Below are 24,706 nucleotides of genomic sequence, written 5' to 3'. Positions count from 1 at the left end.
TTGTTGTTTATCACAGGAATCTGAAACCAATGCTAGACCAAGACCAGTTCAGCCACTAAAATAGAAGTGAATTGGTTTTGTAGCTATAGTTTCAGAAAGCATACCTCACACTCTTTTAAATCATATTGTTGTAACTTATGTGTATCATATAGAAAGTGTGCGGAGAAATGATTTTTTAGCTCTTTACAAAGTTTTTTTTAGTGTTACGTCTCTTTTACAAGAGGTCTGAAAGATCATTTTCTTTAATTTAAATTGTAAGAGAGTAAGAAATCTTATTTCCTCGCAAAAAAAGTGTGTACCTTTCACCAAGGTTAGCATTTGATTATTCTCTGCTGTACCAAAGACATTGAGGAATTAACATCTCTTGGCAACTTTTACAATGAATAGTAAAGAATGATTTTTTCAGATCTCGTCTAATCTATAATTATTGATTATTCAGGAGTAAATTAGTAACAAAACCAATATGTAGAAAAGAAGAAATGGAACAAAATATAAAGGAACAGTTTAAGAGCAAAATCGGTCACTTTACTTACCATACATATATGGTTACTGTTTATTGCATCAAAATTAATAAGTTAATTTTTTTTTAATTATTATTATTGTTATACATACACTCCTCAGAGCCGTAGCTTAAATTATTAATTTTCTTGCATATTTTATTTAGTAAACTTTATCTAAATCCCATAATGGAAAAGTCTAATTACTATACATTCTTCATTGTACCAAAATTACCCGATATCCCCTTTTTTTCCAACTGTTCTGATACATTAGTGATGTATCTGATACATCAATTATCTATAGAGTAATTAATGAAGATCATCTATTTATGGATAGTATCTTAATATAAGGTATGATTGGTTCTTTAAATCAATTACTGATCTAATTAATAGGACTAATTTGGTTAAAAAAATAACGGTCGTGTACGTAAAGATTCAAGCCAAAAAACAGAGCATAAATTCAAATCAAATTTGATTTCAATTTTTTTTCCAGTTTTGGTGATACATAAGTTATGTATCTGATACATCAACTTTAGATGTAGAATACTTAATGCATATCAGCTATTTATAGTTAGTATTTTAATGTAAGTTTTGATTGATTATTTAATTGAATCACTGATCTAATTAATGAGATTAATTTGTTTAAAAAAGTAACTGTGATGTTCATGAAGATTCAAGCCAAAAAACAGAGCATCGTCTCGAATGAAAAAAACAGAGCATCAATTCAAACCGAAGTTGATTTCAATTATTTTTTCACTTTTGCTGATACATAAGTTATGTATCTGATACATAACTTTAGCTATAGAATAGTTAATGCACATCAGTTAAGCCAATCATACCTTATCTCAATCTTCTATCCATAAATAGCTGATGTGCATTAACTATTCTATAACTAAAGTTATGTATCAGATACATAACTTATGTATCAGCAAAAGTGAAAAAATAATTGAAATCAACTTCGGTTTGAATTGATGCTCTGTTTTTTCCATTCGAGACGATGCACTGTTTTTTGGCTTGAATCTTCATGAACATCACAGTTGCTTTTTTAAACAAATTAATCCCATTAATTAGATCAGTGATTCAATTAAATAACCAATCAAAACTTACATTAAAATACTAACCATAAATAGCTGATATGCATTAAGTATTCTACATCTAAAGTTGATGTATCAGATACATAACTTATGTATCACCAAAACTGGAAGTAGGGCAGGATGAGGGCAAATGAAAGAGAAGGTCAGATTTTACATATTTATAGAAGTTGTTAGGAGATCGCGTATGGCCACTCACATATGGACCGTACATGAAACATGTGGCCCATAAACGATAATTTTTTTATCGAAGAAGTTGAAGTCTTTGTCTCAAAATAATTTTTTTCATAATACACATACATAAGACATGTGAAGGAATAATGAATATTGATCTCAAATGTGTTGGACACAATTTTCATCGTGCACATAATTTCAATAATTTTATTTTTAGTTTTAGCGAAGCACGCAAAAAGCACAAGAAGAAATATAAATAGTTACATGTTGTTAGCACCAGACAAATAATAATTAGACAAGTGTAAATAGTTTATTTTTTTATTATCTATTTTTGTATACGTAGAAATATATTAATAGCAATGTATAGATGAATGTACACACAAAAACAGATGAAGGAGTTAGGATGAAAAGAGAAGAGTTTTGGAGTTCTTGAAGTCGGGCCGGATGAAGGCAAATGGGAGAGAAGGTCAGATTTTATGTATTTATAGAAGTTGCTAGGAGATCGCCTATGACCACTCACACATAGACCGTATATGGAACATGTGGTCCGTTAATGGCAAACTTCTTATCGAAAAAGCCAAAGTCTTTGTCTCAAAATGAGTTTTTTTTTCAAAATACACACACATAAGATACATGAAGGCATAATGAACATTGATCTCAAATGTGTTGGACACAATTTTCATCGTACAAGTAATTCCAATAATTTTATTTTTATTTGTAGCGAAGCACGCAAAAACCACAAAAAATATGAACAATAACATGTTGTTAGCACCAGACAAATAATAATTAGACAAGTGTAAATAGTTTATTTTTTTATTATCTGTTTTTGTATACGTAGAAATATATTAATAGCAATGTATAGATGAATCTACACACAAAAAAAGATGAAGGAGTTAGGATGAGAGGAGAAGAGTTTTGGAGCTCTTGAAGTAGGACGGGATGAGGGCAAATGAGAGAGAAGGTCAGATTTTACGTATTTATAGAAGTTGCTAGGAAATCGTCTATGGCCACTCACATATGGACCGTACATGGAACATGTGGTCCGTTAATGGCGAACTTCTTATTGAAGAAGTCGAAGTCTTTGTCTCAAAATGAGTTTTTTCATAATACACGAACATAAGATATATGAAGGAATAACGAACAATGATCTCAAATGTGTTGGACATAATTTTCATCGTACATATAATTTCAATAATTTTATATTTAGTTGTAGCGAAGCACGCAAAAAGCACAAGAAGAAATACAAATAGTTTCATGTTGTTAGCACTAGACAAATAATAAATAGACAAATATAAATACTTTATTTCTTTATTATCTATTTTTGTATACATAAAAATATATTAATAGCGATATATAGATGAATGTACACAAAAAAAAATATGAAGGAGTTAGGATGAGAGGAGAAGAGTTTTGGAGCTCTTAAAGTCGGGCGGGATGAGAGCAAATGAGAGAGAAAATCAGATTTTACGAATTTATAGAAATTGCTAGGAAATCGCTTATGGCCACTCACATATGCACCGTACATGGAGCATGTGGCCCGTAAATGGCAAACTTCTTATCAAAGAAGTCAAAGTCTTTGTCTCAAAGTGAGATGACACATACGACATGTGAATGAATAATGAACATTGATCTCAAATGTGTTGGACACAATTTTCATCGTACACATAATTTTAATAATTTTATTTTTAGTTGTAGTAAAGCATGCGAAAAGCATAAGAAAAAATATAAACAATTACATGTTTTTAGCATTAGACAAATAATAAATAGACAAGTGTAAATACTTTATTTTTTTATTATCTGTTTTTGTATACATAGAAATATATTAACAATGATGTATAGATGAATGTACACAAAAAAAGATGAAAGAATTAGAATGAGAGGAGAAGGATTTTTTTGGAGCTCTTGAAGTCGGGCGGGATGAGGACAAATGAGAGAGAAGGTAAGATTTTACGTATTTATAAAAGTTGCTAAGAAATCGCCTATGGCCACTCACATATGAACCGTACATGGAATATGTGGCCCATAAATGGCAAACTTCTTATCGAAGAAGTCAAAGTCTTAGTCTCAAAATGAATTTGCTCATAATACACATACGCCTAAGACATGTGAAGGAATAAAGATCGTTGATCACAAATGAGTTTGGCACAATTTTTACGATTCACATAATTTTAACAATTTTATTTTAGCTGCAGCGAAGCACGCTTAAAGCACATGAAAGAATATAATCAATTACATGTTGTTATCACTAGACAAATAATTAATAGTCAAGCGTAAATATTATATTTTTGTAATATATAATTTTGTGTACATGGAAGTATAAATAGCGGTATTGTATAGATGAATATATACACAAAAAATAATGAAGGAAAAGAGTCAAGCATATAGGGTTTCAGAGAAGTCGAAGTCTTTGTCTCAAAATAAATTTTCTCATAATATACATACACATAAGATATGTGAAAGAATAAAGGTCGTTGATCACAAATGTGTTGGGCAAATTTTTACGGTACGCATAATTTCAATAATTTTATTTTCAGCTATAGCGAAGCACGCGAAAAGCACAAAAAAGAATATAATTAGTCACATGTTGTTAGACCTAGACAAATAATAAATAGACAAATATAAATATTATATTTCTTTATTATTTATTTTTATATAAATAAAAATGTATAAATAGCGATATTGTCTAGATAAATGTACACATAAAAAAAAAAAGGAGGAGAAGAGACAAGCATGTAAGGATATCGAAGAAGTAGAAATCCTAAATCTCAAAATGAATTTTCTCATAATACACATACACATAAAGACACGTGAAGCAATAAAAATCGTTAATCACAAATGTGTTGGGTACAATTTTCACAATACACGTAATTTCAATAATTTCATTTTCAGCTATAGCGAAGCAAGGAGGAAGCACAAAAGAAAATATAATCAGTTAAACGTTATTAGCTTTAGTTCAATACATTAATAAATAGACAAGTATAAATATTGCATTTCTTTATATTTTTGTATACATCGAGATCTATAAAAAAAGGATATTGTACAAATGAATATACACAAAAAAAATTCTCCATATTCCAATTCCTATTATTTAATAGCGATACTTTCCCAATAAGATTATCAAAATAAAGGGTCGACAGATTCCAACCATCCGATTAGTATTACTCTGCCCAAATTATCAATAGAGAAAAAACATTCAAAAAATTTTGAAACCAATCTCACTACATTCACGCAACAAAAAATATATTTTCTTGCATTCAGGAATCACCCCCAAATCATTTTTTTCTTCCAATAACATCATTTTTTGAAAATGGGATTTAGCAGAGGCGATCTAGTTGAAGTAGAAAGCAAAGAAGATGGATTTCTGGGTTCTTATTATGAGGCAATTGTTGTGTGTCAACCTCTCAAGAAAGATTACATCGTGCAGTATAAGACCCTATTGAAAGATGACCACTCTGGTCCGTTGACGGAGTTTGTTACCCTCTCAGAACTCCGGCCAGTTCCGCCGGAGATTTCGGTGAGTGGGTTTAATTTGAATGATCAAGTCGATGCTTTTGGTAATGATGGATGGTGGGTTGGAAGAATTACTGGTAAAATTGGAAGTAAGTATTTTGTACACTTTGAATCTAGTGGGGATGAATGTGGTTATGCTGTAAGTGATTTGAGAGTTCATCAAGATTGGATTAATGGGAAATGGGTTTGTTCAAAAGAGATTGTAAATTGTTATTGAAGTAGAAATTTGTGTGTTTATTTGAGTCTCTGTTTTGGGGAATTCCTCATATTCAGGCTTGAATTTTGTTTATATAGTTTTGTAGTTTATTCTATTGTTGATTTCTCATGAATCTTGAGTTTTTGCTATTACATTTATTAAATGATTATTTGATTGTATACTTGTGTTTGTATGGATTAAAATAGAGGTGAATTTAGGATTCGAAGACGACGTATTATTATCAAAGGCGGATGCGTGTTATTTGTTTGACATCGATATTGCTTTGTCGCTAAATGTTGTTCGACAAATTTAAAATCCAATATACCTGGTTAATTATAAATTAAACTGTGCACAGATCACTTTGTGGTTTGATGGTCATGAACCTTATTTATCATAATTTTTAACAACAAAAAATATTTACAACTTTATTTATATCTTTTGTTCTATACTACGCTACCATACATGTTTTGGGTCAAACTGTGATCCACAATTCTGCTGTAAGGCTTGTCCTCGCTATCATACTGAGTCGATTGAAGAATCCGTTTACTCCCCTCGCCCTGATCATCCCGTGCAACACCTTCAACTCCAGTAAGCTTCGAGTTTGACATAAAACTAGTTGATCTTGATGAACCCCGGGAGGGAATGACGAATTGTCACAGACATGCACATTTTGATGTTATGTCGGATGTCAAATGTATTATTCATTTCGTTTGAATTTATTTGATGTAGTTTCACTATCTTCAACTTCAAAAGAAATGTATCTGACGTAAACATTAAAACTAAAAGGAAAATATTTATGGAAGATCCAAGGAATTTTGTAAAAGAAAGTTTAAACGAATTTGGACGAAATGAAAGATAAGTTCTTAATTCAAATAATCATTTTACAATCGTGTCTAAATTCTATCCAGATATCATTAGCTAATTACTGCCCTTTTGCAAATCTAATAAATTAAAATCTATCCCTCTTATGCTTCCAAATAAAGTCTAATTTTCTTAAAAGAAACATACTACAGATGTTTTTATTACACAAACCCAATTTTACCTCCCTTACATTTGTTTGACTTTTTCAAAAGGCATAATATACAAATGTGCCTTTTAGTTTGACCTTATTTGATATTTATTTTTTCTAATTTTAAATACCATTTAAACTTATAAAAAGTTAAAACAAATAGACATTACGAATTGCAACATAGCACATGAATTGTCACATAGATGTGTCTAATTGTACAGGCCGGACATGTATTATGCCTTTGAGAAATATCCAATCAAACTTTCTCATGGCCAAACAATAAAAAAGGAAGCAATGTTATCATCAACCAGGTCCACCCTTATCATTTAGTAGCAATTGGCACTAAGATATTTCCTTTTCTCTTGTCTATAAGATCAAGAAACACAAACCCATAAGTCCAAATTGAGTAAAAATGGGAGTCCTAAACTACTGCTACCTCTCAGTTACCTCTACAGCCACACCCATGTCTCAAGATTCTTCAAATAATCTAACCCCATTGTCAATTCCAACACAATCCAAGCTGAAATCTGTGAAATTGTCTACTGGGGACTATGCTGACCCACCCACTACCACCACTAAGCTCAGGAAGTACTGGGGTGAGGATGTGGATCCTCTCACATCTGATGATTTTATATGGAATAGTGAGTTTATGGGTCGCATGAAGAAGTACATTCAGGACCCTCAAGAAAAGGCCCCTTCTTCTCCTTCTGCTTCTGTAAAGGTATAATCTTTGGCCCAATTGATCCTCACTATGCATTCATATTTTAAGCTGTTACTCTGGAAACAGTCTTCTTACCTCCACGAGGCAGGGGTATGGCCAGCGTAAGCTCTATCCTCCGTACACTCCACTTGTGGGATTTCACTGTGTATGCTGTTGTTGTTAATTGTTCTCGCAACTTTTGAATTTGTTGGTGCTATGCTCTGTTGTGTTGTTCTGAGTTCAGTTAATACTCCCTCAGTCCATGTTTACTTGTCTAACTTGGCATACCCTTAAGTAGCAATAAATAGAATGCCAACAACAACAATAACATACTCAGTGAAATCCACAAAATAGGGTCTGGGCAGGGTAGAGGCTCGACCTACAGGGAGAGGGAGGCTCTCGAAACCAAACGAGACTGAAGGGGACCAGCGCTTCTACTCGTCCACCGAGGAGCCGTTCTTGCGAGAAGCAAGGGATGTCCTCTTTTTGAAAAACCCTCGGCTCAAGTGCATCAATCCCAAATAAAAGAAGGAAAACAGAGTGGAGAAAGCATAATGGTTAATAAGAAAAGTAATGAAATAGTGTAATAATCGAAATACAATAAATAACATATGGCAAGAACTACAAGGACACGGCTAGTACTACACAACCTCACAAGGCAAGACAACACTCTATTCCTACTATCCTTCTACTCTAATACGCGACCTCCACTCCTTCCTATCTAAAGTCATGTACTCTGTAATATGAAGATGCCATGTCCTGTCTAATCACCTCTCCCCAATACTTTTTTGGTCTATCCCTAGCTTTCTGCATACCCACTACAATCAACCTCTTGCACCTCCTCATTGGGGCATCGACGCACCTCATCTGCACATGCCCAAATTATCTAATATGGCTTCCCTCATCTTGTCCACCACAGATGCCACTCCCACCTTCTCCCAAATATAATACATTCAATGCTTTGGGAAATGCATTTAGGAAATGACTATATAGTTAATAATAAGGGTAAATTAGGAATGAAGTGATAAAATATTTCTTGATTTTCTAAACTCGACGAGTAAAAGAGGACATATGATTTTAGTATAGTAGACAAGTTAAAGTGGAAGGAGTAGTTATGAAATCATTCTTTAATTGGTAGGCTTCGCTTTATTGGTGTATATCCTGGTTTTCATGATGGGCAATTAATCATATTGGTTTTTTTAATGGTTTCCTTCTCCTTCTTTATAATTAGTAACTCTTTTTGTTAACTTATTTGAATGGGCACAGAGTTAAAGAAAGGAATGAGCACTTTTGAAACTTGTGGCCTTAAATATGCCATAACTTTGTGTGACTATTAGACTTTTGAAACAATGTGATCTTAACTATGTCATACAGTAACATTTAGAAAGAGCTCATTCTTTTTGGAATGAACTAAAAAGGAAATACGGTCACGTAAATTGTGCGGGAATGTGTTTTATCTGTGTAGTACTGTAGTATGAAGAACGTAAGAAGTTGCTGTTAGCCTTTTACATTATAATTTATAATATGCTGGTGAAAACATATGCATGTTGCTTAAGGAGTACCATTTTTTTTTCAATGGTTGCCAATATTCTTGTGACTTGATATCTTTACAGGAAGAGACATCAGGATTTCTTAGCTTAAACAGAGTCATGAGTCTTGACAGGTGTGATCTTTTTCTTCTTTTCTTTATAGAGATTTAGAAATTCTGCTTTCTTCTAATATTTAATCACATACGGAGAATAGTTTGGAAGTTGACTTGACCAAGGAGCTAACAGCCCCTTCACAACCTGTTCTAGAACCAGAAGTCGAAAATACTCGAGTATGTAGTAACTTTAAAACACTTGCCTTCAGTATCTTTAACCATTAGCCTTTTCTACAACCATTGTTGAAAACTAAACTGATTTTCAGGCTCATTTTACTGCATCTCCAAAATGGCGACCAGCACCAACACGACGCGAGCAGGAGAAGTGGGGCAAAGCTGCCAAGGCTGCAACTGGGGGCAGTGTATGTCATCAAAGCTTGCGATTAGTTCATTGCTTGAAACTTGGTTTATAATACTCCATCTGGTCCAAAATAAATGAATTTTTGACTTCTATGGTCCAAAATGAATGAAATTTTCAACGCTCAAAGATGTATTAATTTTTTTTTCCAGAATTACCCTTCGGTTTTTTCAACTATCTCTAGCTTTAAGAAGAGTTTGGGAAGAAGCAAAAGGGTAATATTGGCAAATTACCCTTTAATTAATGTCATTAACTAACTTTCTCAAGGGGTGTACCACACCCCAAAAATTCATTTATTTTGGACCGGAGGGAGTACTTCTTTGTCACCTTGGTCTCTCACTAATAAGAGAGAGAAATGTACTTCTCTAAGTTGTAATTCTGAAATTTTCAATCACACAGGATGTGATGTTCAGGGAAATAAAACGTCCTCAAGGGGATCCAAAGGTTATGGCTGCTCAATCAAGGGAACAGTATCTTAAGGTACTTGTTTGCGTTTATTCCGCATAAATCATTCTTTGTTGAGATATGTTGACTTTTCTGAAGCTCGAGAAGGAATACTAAAACCTAATTCACTCGCCCGGGGGAATCTTTTGAATTCCCACTGCTTAGCTTTCAATTCGCTTTCACCGTTTTGATTGTTCACTTTTCTTTTCTTTCCAGTTAAAGAATAAATTGCAGCTCCTCACAGTTGGGATTGGTGGTGTTGGTGTGATTTCAGCTTATATCTCTTATTCTCCTGAAATAGCAGCAAGGTAATCCAATATAGGACTTCCCATATGGCTATTATATACTTTAATTCCTTTACGTGTCTACTTTAGACTTACTCGTGTTTGATTTTCTATTGTTGTAGTGGGACATGGCCCCTATTTATTACAAATCGTTCCTCCAATTAATATATTGGTACCTTAAGTTGCCAGTTCGAAAAATTTCTAGACAAAGAGAGTCTTAATTTACTTATTTCTTCTGAAAATGACATTTGTGATAACTGATAAAATGTATGGAATTTTCCTTGACTGCAATAGCTTAAGCTGCTAGTGTTCTTTTAATGTCCTCTATCAGGCCTGGGCGTTTTTAGGTTCTCTTTGCTTAGGATTACTTAATGTAAGGACTCTTTAGGTTTATGAATTTGGCGATGTTGCACGCATGCAGAAAATTGCGATGTTAATGAACTGTTGTATTTTTCATTCTTGCAGTTACAGTGCAGGGTTGGTTGGTTCTTTGATGTACATGCGTATGCTTGGAAACAGTGTGGATTCTATGCAGTCAGATGGACCCAGAGCACTTATCAAGTACACTTTTGATTGTTTATCTTTAGCCAATGGCTCCCTCTATGCCATTCTTGAATTATCTCAAACCTTAACATCATTTGTTTCTTTGTGTTCTATGGAGGCGATTAATGCCAGTGAAAATAGGAACCCCAATTTCCTTATGCATTTTGCATGTGCTACAATTTTACCGTCCAAATTCGTTTTGGAGAAATGTTTATGGAGCATCTATTACCACTTTATCACATTTAAATCGATATTGTCATTCTTGAATTAGAGTAGTACGAGGTCACTCAAATAGTGGTTCTTTGCGAATTGCCAGTTTCATCATCCCAGGATTAGAAGTTATTAACCCACAGTTGTAATTGAAACCAAACGCTTGCATGATAAATGACGCCATTGTTTGAGACTAAGAAGAGTTGTTATATCCCTAAAATGGACTGTTTTGAGCTCTAATTGATAAGCTTACCAGAAACTATTACTTGCAGGGGAGCTGTTGGGCAGCCAAGGCTATTGGTTCCTGTTGCTTTGGTCATGATTTTTAACCGGTGGAATGGGTAAGATCTACCACTATTACCACATCGACCAAAAATATAAGTTTCGAGATTAACTGTTAAATGAAACTTCTCTTCTTGATTCAATGCAAACTTCTTAGAACCTCTTGTTTATTTTCTGAAAACTACTATTGGTAGCATAAGTTTATCTGCTTTCGTAACGGTCAAATAAGTTGGGGCTATTTAACGGGTCTTCAACTTACTCTCTTAACCTCCTTTTCAAGATGTAGATCTCACCTTTTGGTTTAGTAAGCTTAGCAGTTTGCCATTATCCTCCTAAACGAAAGAAAGAAATTCGAGTAAGTTGGAGAAGTTAACTCAAGACGTTATCAGCCTGGTTTCTCCATTAGTTATTACCCTGTTATCTCTGTTGTACTCAAATCATGTGTAGTTCCCAAAAGTCATAGTGAAATTGTTATGCAATCCCAAATTGTTGATTCCATTTCAATTAAGCATGCAGTAATGCATTTAAAACCTTCTTAATCAATATGATAATCTAGTATGCTGTACCTATTACACAGCTGGAATTTGTTCTTTGACATTGAGGACAATAAAAACCATTACCTGTACGTTTCCTTTTGATGTCAAAAGTTGTTCGAAAATGTATGTTTTCAGAAAATTGCAGCTAAGATAAAACAGAAGCTCTTTTCTACTTGCACATGTTCATTTTAGAAGTTCAACACCTGAATAAACTAGTTCTTCAAGTTGGAAGAGTCGTTCCTGTCGAATAGTTCTAACACATTTTCTTGCCAATTTTCCTGCTTATACAAACCAAAAAAACCAGTCTAGTTTGTCTTTTTTCCGCATTCCCCTTTTCCTTCTACACTTGCATCCAAAAAAATACCTTAATGACTTCTCTTTCATTGTTGTAGAGCAAGTATTAATGTATTTGCATTATGAAGAGTCTCCTATGCATATGAGCTTACAAATTGTTTTATTTCCAGGATCCTAGTCCCAGAGTATGGATTCATGCACCTCGAGTTGATACCCATGCTAGTCGGATTTTTCACTTACAAGATTGCAACTTTTGTCCAAGCAATCGAGGAAGGTTTATCAATTATTGGAAATAAATCACAAGCTTAACTCTAGTTTTTATGATTTTCCATCAACCTCTAATGAAAATAGTAGGTATGCTTCAACTTGACTCTCCCATCTACAACTTTTATCTTTATTTTAAATTACCATGAATCTTAGATTGAATAATGTGTTCAAATTTTCATGAAAATAATGAAAATCATGCCTTGGGTAACTTGTAAAGTTGTTGTCATGTGATTTTGAGGTCACGGGGTCAGCTGTGGAATTAGTCTCTTGCAGAAATGCAGGGTAAGGTTGCGTAAAATAGACCTTGTGGTTCATCCCTTCTTCGGATGCGCAGGGAGCTTAGTGCATCGGGCAGTCTTTTTTTATGTCAAATTTTAGTCTGCATTTTGTTCTCTCACACCATATTCTTGTTGCAGAGACAAAGACGTTGGATTCGAAAGATGAGCTACAACATCTATACTGGTTTATCTGTCAATTTGAGGAATTCAAAATGTTTATAACTTTAGTTCTCAATTTATCACAGAATGGATTGAACAAATCGGTGATTTCGTCGTGCAAATTCTTCTATCTACTAGATCCCCGCTCTCAACTTTGTTGATCATCTCAAGTTTCTTATCCTGTTGAAAGCTTTTGAATCGTTTCCCCCCAAAACTCGTGTAAATTCTTCTAGTTAATGAACGATTGTCAGGAGTTTTCATTTTGTATCACATTTTTTTAATACAAAAGCAAGTTCGATTAATTTTATATGTCCCACATCGAACTTATAATCAAACATTTATTATTCTTGCTAAACATGAGATAAGAAAATGATCTTTATCTCTTTGTTTGATTATTAATTCCACAATACATTATATCAAGATTAATAATTAGTATCGAAATTATCTATTCTTGCTAGAGGATAACATAATAGTATCGAGATTGAATTTCGGGATAAATCAATGAAAATAATAATTACGCTTAAAATATCTCAAACCCCTTTTCTACTAAAGAAGTAGGCTTAAAATCTCTCAAACTCAAACCCCTTTTCTACTAAAGAAGTAGGCTTAAAATCTCTCAAACTCATGGTTGAATAGCAGACAGAGGCTAGATTCAATCCCTATTCTCCCACACAGTCAAAACGAAATAATGTCAAAATAACTAATTCCTCCATAACTCATCTTCGAACCAAACCATCCTTTAGAGTGTCATATGTTTTGAAACCAAAAAGGATTTTTGTGACAAGTAGTACTAGATTTGCGGACTTTTAGTACTTCTTGATAGCCCAGCAACCTTTAAAGTTTGATTTACTACAATGTAATAACAAAAATTATAATGCAAGAACTATAACATAACATGTATCACTAACATAATGTTTTATTAACGGGTGTTTGGTTAAAAATTTCATTTAATGAGTTGTTGAAATTCAACATCAAATCATACAGACTCATCCCGATCGTTAGATTAGAGACCGTCAGACCGATGATTCCGAGTTTTTTTAAAACTCCATGCATCATATTCAAGAACGTGTGAATCAAAAATCAAACACTCATTCTTCAGAAACAACTCATGATTGTTATTCTTTAACAGAAACAGGATTTATATAAGTTAAAAGACGACACCACTTATTATACATACATAATAGCCTTAGCCTTAGCCTTAACCAGTGTTCTGCATTCCAGCAGCAATACCTTTCATTGTCAAGATAAGAGTGTCTTCCAAGCCAGGAGCATACTCACTCATAGGATTCAGCTTCACTAACTCAGCAGCTGGTTTGCTTGATTCCATAATCTCCTTGTCTAAATGTGGCCCGACCTTCACATTGTAGTTGGGGTCGCGAATTCGTTTCAATGTGTATGCTTGGCTAACATTGAGGGTTGTAATGTAAGAATCACGAAGTTTGAGCCTTTGCCTCAAGTATGGATCTCCTTCCAAAAGATCCTTGTGCCCGGCAACCTAAGACAAGCAGCGTAGATTAAAGAGACGTTCCAAAAAATGTGAGCTTTCTGGTGATGAGGTAAAATAATAGTATCAATTTCTGTACCTGAAGGAGAAAGCTCTTTGTTTCTTCATATTTGGATCTCAAGCGCTCTCCAAGTGGCCACAGATCTTCGGATACTAAAAGTTTATCGTACAATGCAGCAATACCAGGGTCTCCCTTAGCAAAGACCATTTCGAGCAAGTCAAGTGTCACTCTAAAGAAAGGCCATCCGTTATACATATCCTTGAGCATTTGCATATTTCTTATATCCTTCTCAATAACATGCTTGAATGCAGCCCCAAAGCCAAGCCAGACTGGGAGATGAAACCTCGTCTGAGTCCATGCAAAGATCCATGGAATAGCTCGAAGAGATTCAATCCCACCACTTGGCTTCCTTTTGGCCGGGCGACTTCCAATGTTCATGCGACCATATTCTAATTCTGGGGTTGCCTGCATTTTCGACAAACAGAAAAAGAAAGTTCAGTTTCATAGGCATCGGGCTGAAGGCATATAGGACATCAATGTCTGAAATGCAATTGCCATCCATGTCTGTTTTGACTAATTATTAGAACCAACTGCTTTCACCTATTAAAAACTATTGTTCATGTCCCCTTTAATTCTTTGAATATTTTGGTTTCTGAATGTTCTTTTTTCTTATACCTCTTTAAATAATGATTTAGAGTCATTTAAAAGCAGTTCAAATCAACTTATGAAGTAACTTGAATATACTTACAAGGCGGAAGTATTCTACAAATCGTGGATCCTGGAACACGAAAGACCTATACTCTTTTGTAGCAACAATAGACATCTCATCCAATAGGGCACGCCACTCTGGCTTTGGAGCCACAGGGGGGTTCATTCCATGCTCAAGTGTAGCTGCTGTGAAACGCTGAAGTGTTCTAAAGCACAGGTGTTCCTCCCCAAATGACTGTTCAATAACTTCACCTTGAACAGTCACACGAAGTGAGCCATGAATTGTGTCGGGGGGTTGTGATAAAATAGCAAGGTGGGTGGGACCCCCTCCCCGTCCAACAGTCCCTCCTCGGCCATGGAACATTGTTAGCTTTACTCCAAATTCTTTTGCTACCTTTACAAGTTCCTCTTGAGCCTTGTACAATTGCCATGCTGCAGATAGTCGGCCAGCATCCTTACCCGAATCAGAATACCCAATCATAACTTCTTGTTTCCCATTGATACGTTTTTTGTACCAATCTATGGAGAACAACCGAGCAACAGCAGCAGGTGCAGACTCAAGATCAGCAAGCTTTTCAAACAACGGAACAACCCTCAATGGACTTTTTACATGACATTCACGCTGCAAAAGCTCAACTGCAAGCACATCAGAGGGTGCCGTGGCCATCGAAATTATATAAGCACCGAAACTATCAGCGGGAAGTTCAGAGATGACATGAAATGTATCCAAAACATCAGCGATTTCATCAGTTTTAGGGAGATCAGGTCCAAAAAGTGGACGCTTGCCACTTAATTCAGATAAGAGCCATTCCTGTCTCTTCTCTTCAGACCATTCTTTATAGGAGCCAATACCCAGGTGCCTTGTTATAGCATCTAGAACATCAGAGTGTCTATCTGACTCTTGCCGGATATCAAGTCTCACAAGCGACAGACCAAAGGTGGAAACTTGCCTTAGAAAATCAAGAAGGCTGCCATCTGCAATTGGTCGGTCACCACAAGTGCATAGAGATCTATAGCACAGCTCCAGAGGTTCCAGAAACTGCAGGATAAAGACAACCATCTTATTCACATATTCAAATCATACCAAAATCGGCATGCTTTTTAGCAGATCCGAATGCCATGAAATATGTTTACACATTTGAGAAATGAGAACCATGCTCTTTCGGGTGATAAACAGAATCCCAAAATAACCTGTAGAACTTAGCTCACAAATTTGGTGTTGTAGTATGCTAGAACTTTGTTAAAGCAAGATCAATATTGTCAAACAAGAATTTCAAAAGCTCGCTGGACTTTGTTTCTTATTATCTTACAGAAACTACTTTATTCTGTCTTTCAACATTTAATCAACAGAGTAACAGACTCTATCAATTTGCTACTAATACATCCAAATCCACTTTCAAAAAAAAATAATTAAAGTCACATATAGAATCCTAGATGAAAATATCATTGACACACACATTGGAAATAGAAAGATATCTATTCAGCATTGGTAAATTTGGAAGTCAAGCTAACAAGTTCTAGTTTATTGAAGAGGTGAGCAGAAATAAAAAGAGTTACTGAAGGACACCTGTTCAACATGTGTGAATGTTGACTCCTCAGGAACGTCAGAGAACCCATTGGCTAGTAACTGACGAGCGCGTTCCCGTGTATTATATAACCTATCTCTCACATCAGCAAGAAGAACACGGTAGGGCTCATTCGGTGGAATTTGCTTCCAAAATTCTGTATTAGTAGATTAAACAAGAAGAACAGTAAGTAGTTGTAGGGTAGGAGGGACAGCGACTAGAGAATATTAGCAACAATAATCATAACAGGAGAAAGACAAGGTGGAAGAGAATAATATGTGAGCTCCAAACTAATACACTTTCAGAAAACCAGTCTGGTAGCAGACCAGAGAATGGAGGTAAATACCAATATAGTGCTTTGCATCTCTTTTGGAAGTCCTATGAAGTTCTTCTGCACGCGCACGGAGCTCATCATTGCATCGCCACATTGAAAGCTGGCATAAGCAAAATAAAATGGGGCAAGACAAAAATTATTAGAGTCAAGTCACTGCTACGGGATCAGAGGCAAATTGCAGGCAACAACATCCAGTAACCAATTGTCACCTCAAACATAAGATCCTCAATCTGAGAGAAATACAGTTTTGCAGCCATCATTCTAGCCAATAAGCACACATCTCTAGTCACTTCAGGGGTTACTCTAGGGTTGCCTGCATGTACATCATAAATTGTTGGTACCTTTACAAAAACATTCAAACTTGGCATGCAATTACATTAAGCTTCAAGGAGAATATTTTCTTATGTTCACTCGAGAATCAGAAGCAAGATGCTTCTACTGCTCTAACCTCAGCATATTGTAAAGCTTAAGTACCATTTTACCATCTAGCTGTGATGTTTCAGATACTACGAAATCGTGAATGAGTTGAGAACACTTCAACTAAACAAAAACCATCTTTTTGTCCCTCAAAGATAGATTTGCAACATATGATCCATGGATTTATATAAGGATACACGGAACTTATTGATCTTTGAGAATTTCAATAAACTAAACCATCTTAATCAACCATAAGTTCCGCTTGTATCAGAGTTAGTTCCTTTTAATATGTACTTAATCTGACTTTCAATGAGAGAGAACAAGGAAAGGAAAGACAGTGCTACTTGTAAAGAAAGGCCATACCATCTCGATCACCACCCATCCAAGAAGAAAACTGAATGAGAGGGGCATTGTAGGGAACACGTTCATTTATTCCAATATTCTTCAGAGCAGTGTCGACACGGCGTAGGAATTTCGGCACCCCCTTCCATATTGTCTCATGGAAGTAACTCATCCCCGCCCTCATCTCATCTTGTGGAGTTGGTGGAGTCCTCCTGATTTCATCTGTGCGAAAGGCTGCTTGTATCTGTATTCAGCGAAAGAGCAGAGTCACAGAAATTTATAGTTGTTGATATTCTTTATGCAGAGGATTGAGGACTAATGTGATATTCCGGCAATGCCTAATACCCAAAATCACGGTAGAGGGCAAGAAGTGCGTTGCAAAAATATAGAAATCAAATAGTTCTGACACCTGTTAACGGACTCTACTGCATTCTCTCCTTATTTATTCATTTTTTAAAAACTAAATACCTGCCAACTAGCCTTCTTAACACTAATGCAGGTACTTCAGTTCTTCTTAGTTTTTCCCCCTTTAAGAACTTTGCTTTTATATGTGTCTAACAGCTTACAACCTTTTTAATGCACAAAAATAAAGGTTATCTGGCAGCTAGAACACCTCTCTGGAGGTCAATCTCTTTCTTCCCATTTAAAAGCTAAGATATGGTTCCTGAAAGGACTAGCTTCCTTAACAATTGAACCTATATTTCTCACTGTACAAATGATCTTCCTATCCGAGTTTTGTTATCAGCTCTATATATCATCTTTGCCTAACATGAAGAAGGAAAGAGAGATGCCCCAATATCAATATTTATGCACCAGGGGAGTGAAAAAGCACTAAGAGAATACTCTACAACCAACAGAAATTTACTAAAGCACCATTCTTGAAGGTGTTTCCTCACATCCATTTCAGCTTAGCACAAGTTCACTAAACAACATTTCTGTATACCAACTTTGTATACCATATAAAATTTAAGCCTTTCCAAAACTTAAAAAGACCCCCTTACTGAAATGGAGGAAATTGGCATGATAGAAAAGAGAGGAAGACGACAAGAAAAACCAACACTATGAACCTCATACCTCTCTTTGTAGAGCCTCGTCTAGCTCCTGCTTGTCATCAGGAGTAATATCTTTGGCGTACAACTGCGTCATACAATCACGAATCCTGGACAGCAAGTGGGAAATGAGAATCTTATCTTGTCCAGTTAAGAATAAGTAAATTGGAAAAAGAAAAAGAAAGAAAAGAGCTGCTCTCTCGATGGAAATATTTGATGAACCAAACAAAAAAGTACTGTCTCCTTTTCATCCTCTTTTTACATCTTCAGAAATAGACTTATAGTTAGGTAACCTACAAAAAGTATGCATCTTTTGCCAGCACAGCCCCACAAAAACAGATTGAATAGGATATGCTGCTATTTTCAGCACTCATTTACAGTTAACTTCAGCAATCATAACTTACCTTGCATGCTTTTGAAGCAAAGACCTTCGAACAGACTGAGTAGGATGTGCTGTTAGCACCAAATCCACGGTCTGCTTCTTCAAAGCATCAAAAACTTCTTGGGGTGATTTATTTAGCTGTCCGACGAGCTTCCTAAGGGTCTCTTCAATGTCTGATTCAGTTAGTGCAGAACCCTCATCCGAAAAATCACGCTTTTTTAGCTTACTTCTTCGTCTGTAAGCTATCTGAACCTCTTCAGCCAGGTTTCCCAAGTTAAGCATGTTAGAAAAGGCTTTAGTGACTACAATGGAATCCCCAGCATCCAAACTGGTAAGCATACTCCCAAGCTCTTCCAACTTCTGTGGGTCATGCTTCCCTTCGTATTCAGCAGATAGTTCATAACACTCTTGAACCTAACACAATGTAGCACCACAGTAAGTTCCTTCCACTTTTACCAGAAATTGCTAATATTTTGTAATGATTAAGACCACAAGACCTAAAATTTACCGTGCCCTCGCAAAGAGAGAAACGGTGTGCAACAATCGAAAGTCAAACTTTGACTCACATTTATCCCAGATAAACATTATTTGATAGAGGAAGACCTTAAAGGAGATGTGAGTACTACCCAGGGACCAAAGCTAAAACTAATTTGGTAGAAGAACAGAAGATGCCAAATCAGATCATAACAGATAAGGAACAAGGTGGATCGAAGTAAAATTCTTCTTCTTTTCATAAGATAAAGAAGTTACTTTGCACATATTTAAAAAGAATGTCGTCCCTGATTAAAGGCTAATAAAGACTTCTCCTTACTGATTCAAATGGCACAACTATATATCTTAGTCAAACTAAAAGAAGCTCCATCACCCTCGACAATCCATTCCCTCTTTTTTATTGGTTGTAAGCAGAACACTCAACTCAAAACTTTATATATGCTCTAAACCGACAAAGGACTAACTAAAATAACACATTATGAGAATTTCCTAGTGATTGAAATCACAAATTATGAACAACTTACCAGTCTTTAAGATTCCACCACCTCATTCCCCCCGAAACAAAAGAACAAAAGTATAATTTGAAAGAGCACTCAACTCAAAACTTTTTATATGCTATAAACTAGTCAAGGACTAACAAAATCAAGCCTAATGGAAATTAGCCTAGAGCACAATATTAATAAAGTACCAGCCTTTTCACACCACATAAACATAACAAAAGAATGCGAAAAAAGGAGTTTAACAATAACGATTAATACGAACCGACAAAACGTGGTATAATGGAAACTGGTCTAATGCATTCAAACCAGAAACTATGAATAAAGTACCACTCTTTTCTACTCACACCACATAAACATCAAAAGAATTGCAGTAAATGTTTTGAACAGAAGTTGATAAGCACGAATTTAAACTTAAGTACCAACAAAATAAACCAAAAATGTATAATTGGCATAATGCATTCGCATCACAAATTATGAAGAAATTAAATTACCAGTCTTTTTTGCTAATCCACATAACCATCAAAACAAACGCAGTAAAGGAGTTGAACAGAAGCTTATAAACGCGAAATTAAACCAAGTACCAACAAAATTAAGCATAATGTACACTCACCATACTGCATTCAAACCACAGATTATGAAGAAACACAGCAAAGGGGTTCAACAGAAGTTGATAAACGCAAAATTAAGCATAATGTACAATTATCATACTGCATTCATACCACAAATTATGAAGAAACACAGCAAAGGGGTTCAATAGAAGTTGAAAAAACACCCAAAAAAAATCTATCACACAAACTAACTAACAGTACCGTTTCTCGAATGTCCTCTCCATGCAAATCCTGCAGAATATCAAGAAATCGGTCAAGCAACAAAGCATCATACTCCACAAGCTTATCATCCTCAGACACTTTCGCTGGTGCCAATAGCCTCAATTGGGCATCAATTGAAGCCATCTTCTCAATTTTCCTACTCATCTTTGTCTCCTTCGGTAGAAAAAAAACACTCTTTTTTTATCTACTCTTTCTTCTAGACTTTTCTGAGTAAAGGTGAAAAAGGAAAAAAAATCACGGATTCTTCCACCCAATATCACGGAGAAAACTGGGTGTCAACAATCTTTAGCATTAACTGAAAACAATCACAATTTTTTTTCAAAAAAATATGAAAAGTAAAGTTCAATTATGAAAGAGAGTCAATTATTTATGGGTAATCTCAAGATCCCCGTGAAGAAAAATGCAGAAGAAAAAGGAAAGAGGAGAAGATTTATGGGTCACGAGAGAGAAGAAAAAAAAAAGAGAAGTGATTTGAAGAAAAGTTGCAGAGAATTTTGGGATTTTGCTTCAGCTTTTATAGAAGGAAGACGAGAAGAATAGAGTGGAAAGTTCTGACTAGAAATCCAAAAGAGTCCAAATTAGTGGTGTCTTTTTTAAATTATGGTAACTTTATGAGTTGAAAATTGAATATCAAAGAATTTTTAGATTCCTATAAGAGATGGAATATTCCACGGAATTATCTTTTCATGTACATATTTTTTAGATTTTTCATCTAATGTCTAAATGAATTCAAATTCGAGATATCTAATTAAGAATATTTATGAGTTATTATTTCACTACAATATTTGTTGGTATTTTTATATAATTTAACTCGTATTTAAGGATCTTGTTGACCATAATAATTATTCAAAACATATTTATTTAAAAATTAATATTTTTTCACGAAAATTTTAAATTTAACTTGAAATTGTATTTTTTTCTTTTAAAATCAACTTGAAGTTAAATTTCATATTTAAAAATAACTTACGATTTATTTTCTGACTCACTATTCACTTTCTTCTTTTAAAGACAAGTAAATATAATATTTTTTTACAAAAAAAATAACCAAATGTAACTCTATATATTCAAAATAAAATGAAAAACATTTAAAATCTATGATCAAACATTTACTAGAGGTTTTATTCTAAACTCTTTTTCTTTATATTTATTTATTTATTATTTGTTTACTTATATGCCTTTCTAAAGGTCTTGGGTTCCAAAGTTATTGGCATAATAGTATAATCTCTTTTCTTATTCTTTCCTTAACACTTAGCCGTATAATATTCTTTGCAAATGCTTGACTAATTAAACTTTGTAATTTTGAGATTTGGTCACAAAGATTTTACATTTTATTCTCTCTTTTTAAATTTTCCCTCTTTCATAAATGTTCATCAAAGACGTTTTATTCTACTTCATGACCTTATATGATGATTTTAAAAAATAAAAAATAAAAAAGATCAATCAATGTAATATAGAAATTTTTGAAATTGTTTTAACGAACAAACTAAGAATATGAAAGTATGATAAATAACATAAGTAATACTAAAAAGGATATCTTCTAGAAGATTTATTTTGTGCTCTATTTCTGTTTTACGATTTAATTAATTTAAATTGTATTGAAGAGTCTCATTTTAGGTAAGTGTTAATTATTAAAAGGTGACTTTATTTTTAAAATTTGAATTTCAAAATTTTTAGTTGAAAGCAAAATCAAATCAAAGTGTGTCATCTTTAGAAAATAAGAATCGTGACCAAACAGTTAAGCAACAATTGATTTTGACTCATTTAATTCATAGTATTATTTTTGGTCTTATAAATGTTTTGAAGGACCACATGTGGTCGGCGATCCTTTATTTTCTTTTATGGGTACATTTTAATATATTTTTTTTCCCTCTTACTGATTTGTTTTAGTAAATTAAGAGAAATTTGTTATTTTCTTTCAATACTATACTCAATTACTCATCATTAAATAACTACATAAAGTAAGAAAAATGTTAAGTCACTGTGAACCAAGTAAATGAAACATTAGGGAGTGTAGATCGTAGACATAGAAATTTTATATGACTCTGTCGTATTTTAGTTGGGATTTTTTAGAGGCTACTTTGTCCAAAACTTTAATTCATGCTTATATAAAGGGTATTATATTTCCTTGAAAAGAGATTTGAAAATTTCACAAATTCATGTAATATTCATAAAAATCAAAATATGTCAAACTCTTCTTGATAATCAAATAATTCAAAAAGATCCACAAATCATTTCATGAAGATCAAGTTCAAATCATCCTAGCTAGTTCGAGAAGTATGCCACTAACGGCCCTCAAATCACGATGGAGATCAAATTCAAATCATCCTAGTTCGAAAAATACGCCACTACCGACCCTCAAATCACAAAGAAATCTAGACAGAAGAACCAAGGGAACAAGTAGATTTGTACCCACATATTTTATCAATAAAATTATGTTTCTTCATATTTCATTTGTGATTGAAATTTATTTTTCATCACTTTAAAATTTGTTGCAAATAAATTTTAATAAGTGTGTGATTTGGCACACATACGTACAATAATAACATCCAGATGTAATTTTATAAGTAGGGTTTGTGGTTGTAAAGCTGAAGATGTTGTTTTCGATAAACTCTCCGCTTTAATGAATCCTGCCAGACAATTTGAAAAGGGGGATACAAATATTAGGGCAATAACAACAACAATTTAATGAGAAATGGAGAGTCTGTAATAGGAGAAAAAACTGTAACAAAACCTAGAACAAAAAGAACCACTGAAAGCATAAATCGAAGATCAAGAAACTAGCTAATACTACCGGTAAGAAGAAGGTCCAAATATGACCAACAAGCCTAATCCGCAAGGAAGGGAGAAACACTAAACTGTTAATTAATTTTCTATTCTAATTCGCGACCTCCAGAATTTATATCTAAGGTCATGCCCTCAGTAAGATCAATCAAGTCTTATCTTATCACTTTTCTCCAATATTTCTTGACTCTACCTCTTCTACTGTTCTTCATTGCCAAACCGATCATGCCTCTTCAATGGGGTATCTAAACTCCTCATTGTCACACATGTCCAAACCATCCCAATCTCCTGCGCTTTTCTCATCTTGTTATGCACGGAGGCCACTCTTATCTTATTTCAAAGTATCCTGATTTTTAATCTTGTCTCTCTTAATATTCCACACATCCACCTCAATATTCCTTTTTGATAACAAGAAATATTGATACTTACTATAAACTTTATTTGTTCTAGTTATCAAATTCGTATCTTTTCCGAATAATCCTATGAAATGTTCCATGGAGAATAAATAATATTTGAATTATATATAGATAATAAATAAGGTATGAATTGTTATAAGATGCTCTTATCAACATATTGCATTATGGTGTCTACTTTTATTTATTCTACTTTCTATCACGTATAAAATATCATATAAAGTTTATGTGGTTGGACCAGTCTACCCTACAAATGTGTCCCTCCAATTGAAGCTTTTGGTTCAAAGTTACACACGTCCATTCAAGAAAAGAAAAATCCTTAGCAAAGGAAAAATATGGCCATAAATAGAATAGCTGAGTGACAAAGAAGTTAAGATCACAAATGTGAAGTAAAGAAGGGAGCTAAGAAAAAGTACTTGTCCTTACTTAACAACTAGCTAGTACTACTGTATATGATTTGTCCTTACAATCTTATGAAAAGTCAATATCTTTACCTTATTTTGGGGGCAATGACAACTTCTAATTTCTTGAAGGGGCAAACGGGAGGAACTAAAATGATATTAATGCTTCACCAACGAATGTTCTAATGAGATAGATAAGATCCCTTTATTGTTCACCAAATATTTGAAATTTAAATCGTGGAAAGGAAAATTTTTTTACTAGGAAGTGATTTTTCTTAAATTGTAAGTGTTACATATCGAATGCGGAATGAAAAAAGAAAAAAGAAAGATATTGATGCTTTCTTTTTGGCAACATACTATTCAAACAAGAACATGGAAGATGTGATTTTGTTTAGAGAAGCAATTGGATTTGAATTGTACCAACTCTTTGTTCTTTCAATGAGCTCAAAGTTCACAACCAATTTGGCATATTCAATATTTTCCAAAGTTTGGGAAATAAAATTTCGACTCGTC

General features: G+C 34.2%; 3 protein-coding genes across 4 annotated transcripts; 2 read left to right on the top strand and 1 right to left on the bottom strand.

The window, feature by feature from the left end:
* Positions 1–4,764: 4,764 nt before the first annotated feature.
* On the top strand, positions 4,765–5,601 carry LOC129892278 (protein AGENET DOMAIN (AGD)-CONTAINING P1-like). The gene has a single exon (XM_055967843.1). The coding sequence runs from the start codon at positions 5,070–5,072 to the stop codon at positions 5,487–5,489; it is 420 nt and encodes a 139-aa protein (XP_055823818.1). The 5' UTR covers positions 4,765–5,069; the 3' UTR covers positions 5,490–5,601.
* Positions 5,602–6,725: 1,124 nt separating this feature from the next.
* LOC129891957 (protein CONSERVED ONLY IN THE GREEN LINEAGE 160, chloroplastic-like) lies at positions 6,726–12,744 on the top strand. Of its 2 annotated transcripts, none has more exons than XM_055967463.1 (10): positions 6,726–7,198; positions 8,791–8,840; positions 8,921–8,996; positions 9,086–9,181; positions 9,577–9,657; positions 9,838–9,929; positions 10,371–10,466; positions 10,931–10,999; positions 11,941–12,120; positions 12,454–12,744. In XM_055967463.1, the coding sequence occupies exons 1-9, from the start codon at positions 6,890–6,892 to the stop codon at positions 12,077–12,079; spliced, it is 1,008 nt and encodes a 335-aa protein (XP_055823438.1). In that variant the 5' UTR covers positions 6,726–6,889; the 3' UTR covers positions 12,080–12,120; positions 12,454–12,744. The 2 variants fall into 2 exon arrangements, with proteins under 2 accessions (XP_055823438.1, XP_055823437.1); XM_055967462.1 differs by having other exon boundaries at positions 6,727–7,198; positions 11,941–12,124.
* Positions 12,745–13,543: 799 nt separating this feature from the next.
* LOC129891265 (phosphoenolpyruvate carboxylase-like) lies at positions 13,544–21,105 on the bottom strand. The gene is made up of 10 exons (XM_055966562.1): positions 20,578–21,105; positions 18,799–19,190; positions 18,420–18,504; positions 17,367–17,589; positions 16,796–16,899; positions 16,599–16,686; positions 16,255–16,409; positions 14,728–15,726; positions 14,058–14,444; positions 13,544–13,969 (listed from the first exon to the last, which is right to left on the bottom strand). The coding sequence occupies exons 1-10, from the start codon at positions 20,740–20,742 to the stop codon at positions 13,673–13,675; spliced, it is 2,895 nt and encodes a 964-aa protein (XP_055822537.1). The 5' UTR covers positions 20,743–21,105; the 3' UTR covers positions 13,544–13,672.
* Positions 21,106–24,706: the final 3,601 nt, after the last annotated feature.

This window comes from Solanum dulcamara, chromosome 6 (assembly GCF_947179165.1).
Source record: "Solanum dulcamara chromosome 6, daSolDulc1.2, whole genome shotgun sequence".
Classification (NCBI taxonomy): domain Eukaryota; kingdom Viridiplantae; phylum Streptophyta; class Magnoliopsida; order Solanales; family Solanaceae; genus Solanum; species Solanum dulcamara.
The sequence above is the reverse complement of the archived record's forward strand: the minus strand, read 5'-3'. Positions and strand labels throughout refer to the sequence as shown.

Excerpts from the sequence above, each read along its gene's own strand:
- LOC129892278 (XM_055967843.1), top strand. The coding sequence starts at position 5,070 with ATGGGATTTAGCAGAGGCGATCTAGTTGAAGTAGAAAGCAAAGAAGAT.
- LOC129891957 (XM_055967463.1), top strand. The coding sequence starts at position 6,890 with ATGGGAGTCCTAAACTACTGCTACCTCTCAGTTACCTCTACAGCCACA. Across the intron at positions 8,841-8,920 it reads AGAGTCATGAGTCTTGACAG|TTTGGAAGTTGACTTGACCA; the intron begins GTGTGATCTTTT and ends TACGGAGAATAG. Across the intron at positions 9,930-10,370 it reads TCTCCTGAAATAGCAGCAAG|TTACAGTGCAGGGTTGGTTG; the intron begins GTAATCCAATAT and ends TCATTCTTGCAG.
- LOC129891265 (XM_055966562.1), bottom strand. The coding sequence starts at position 20,742 with ATGAGTAGGAAAATTGAGAAGATGGCTTCAATTGATGCCCAATTGAGG. Across the intron at positions 16,687-16,795 it reads TTGAGGATCTTATGTTTGAG|CTTTCAATGTGGCGATGCAA; the intron begins GTGACAATTGGT and ends TGCTTATGCCAG. Across the intron at positions 15,727-16,254 it reads CATTCACACATGTTGAACAG|TTTCTGGAACCTCTGGAGCT; the intron begins GTGTCCTTCAGT and ends TTTATCCTGCAG.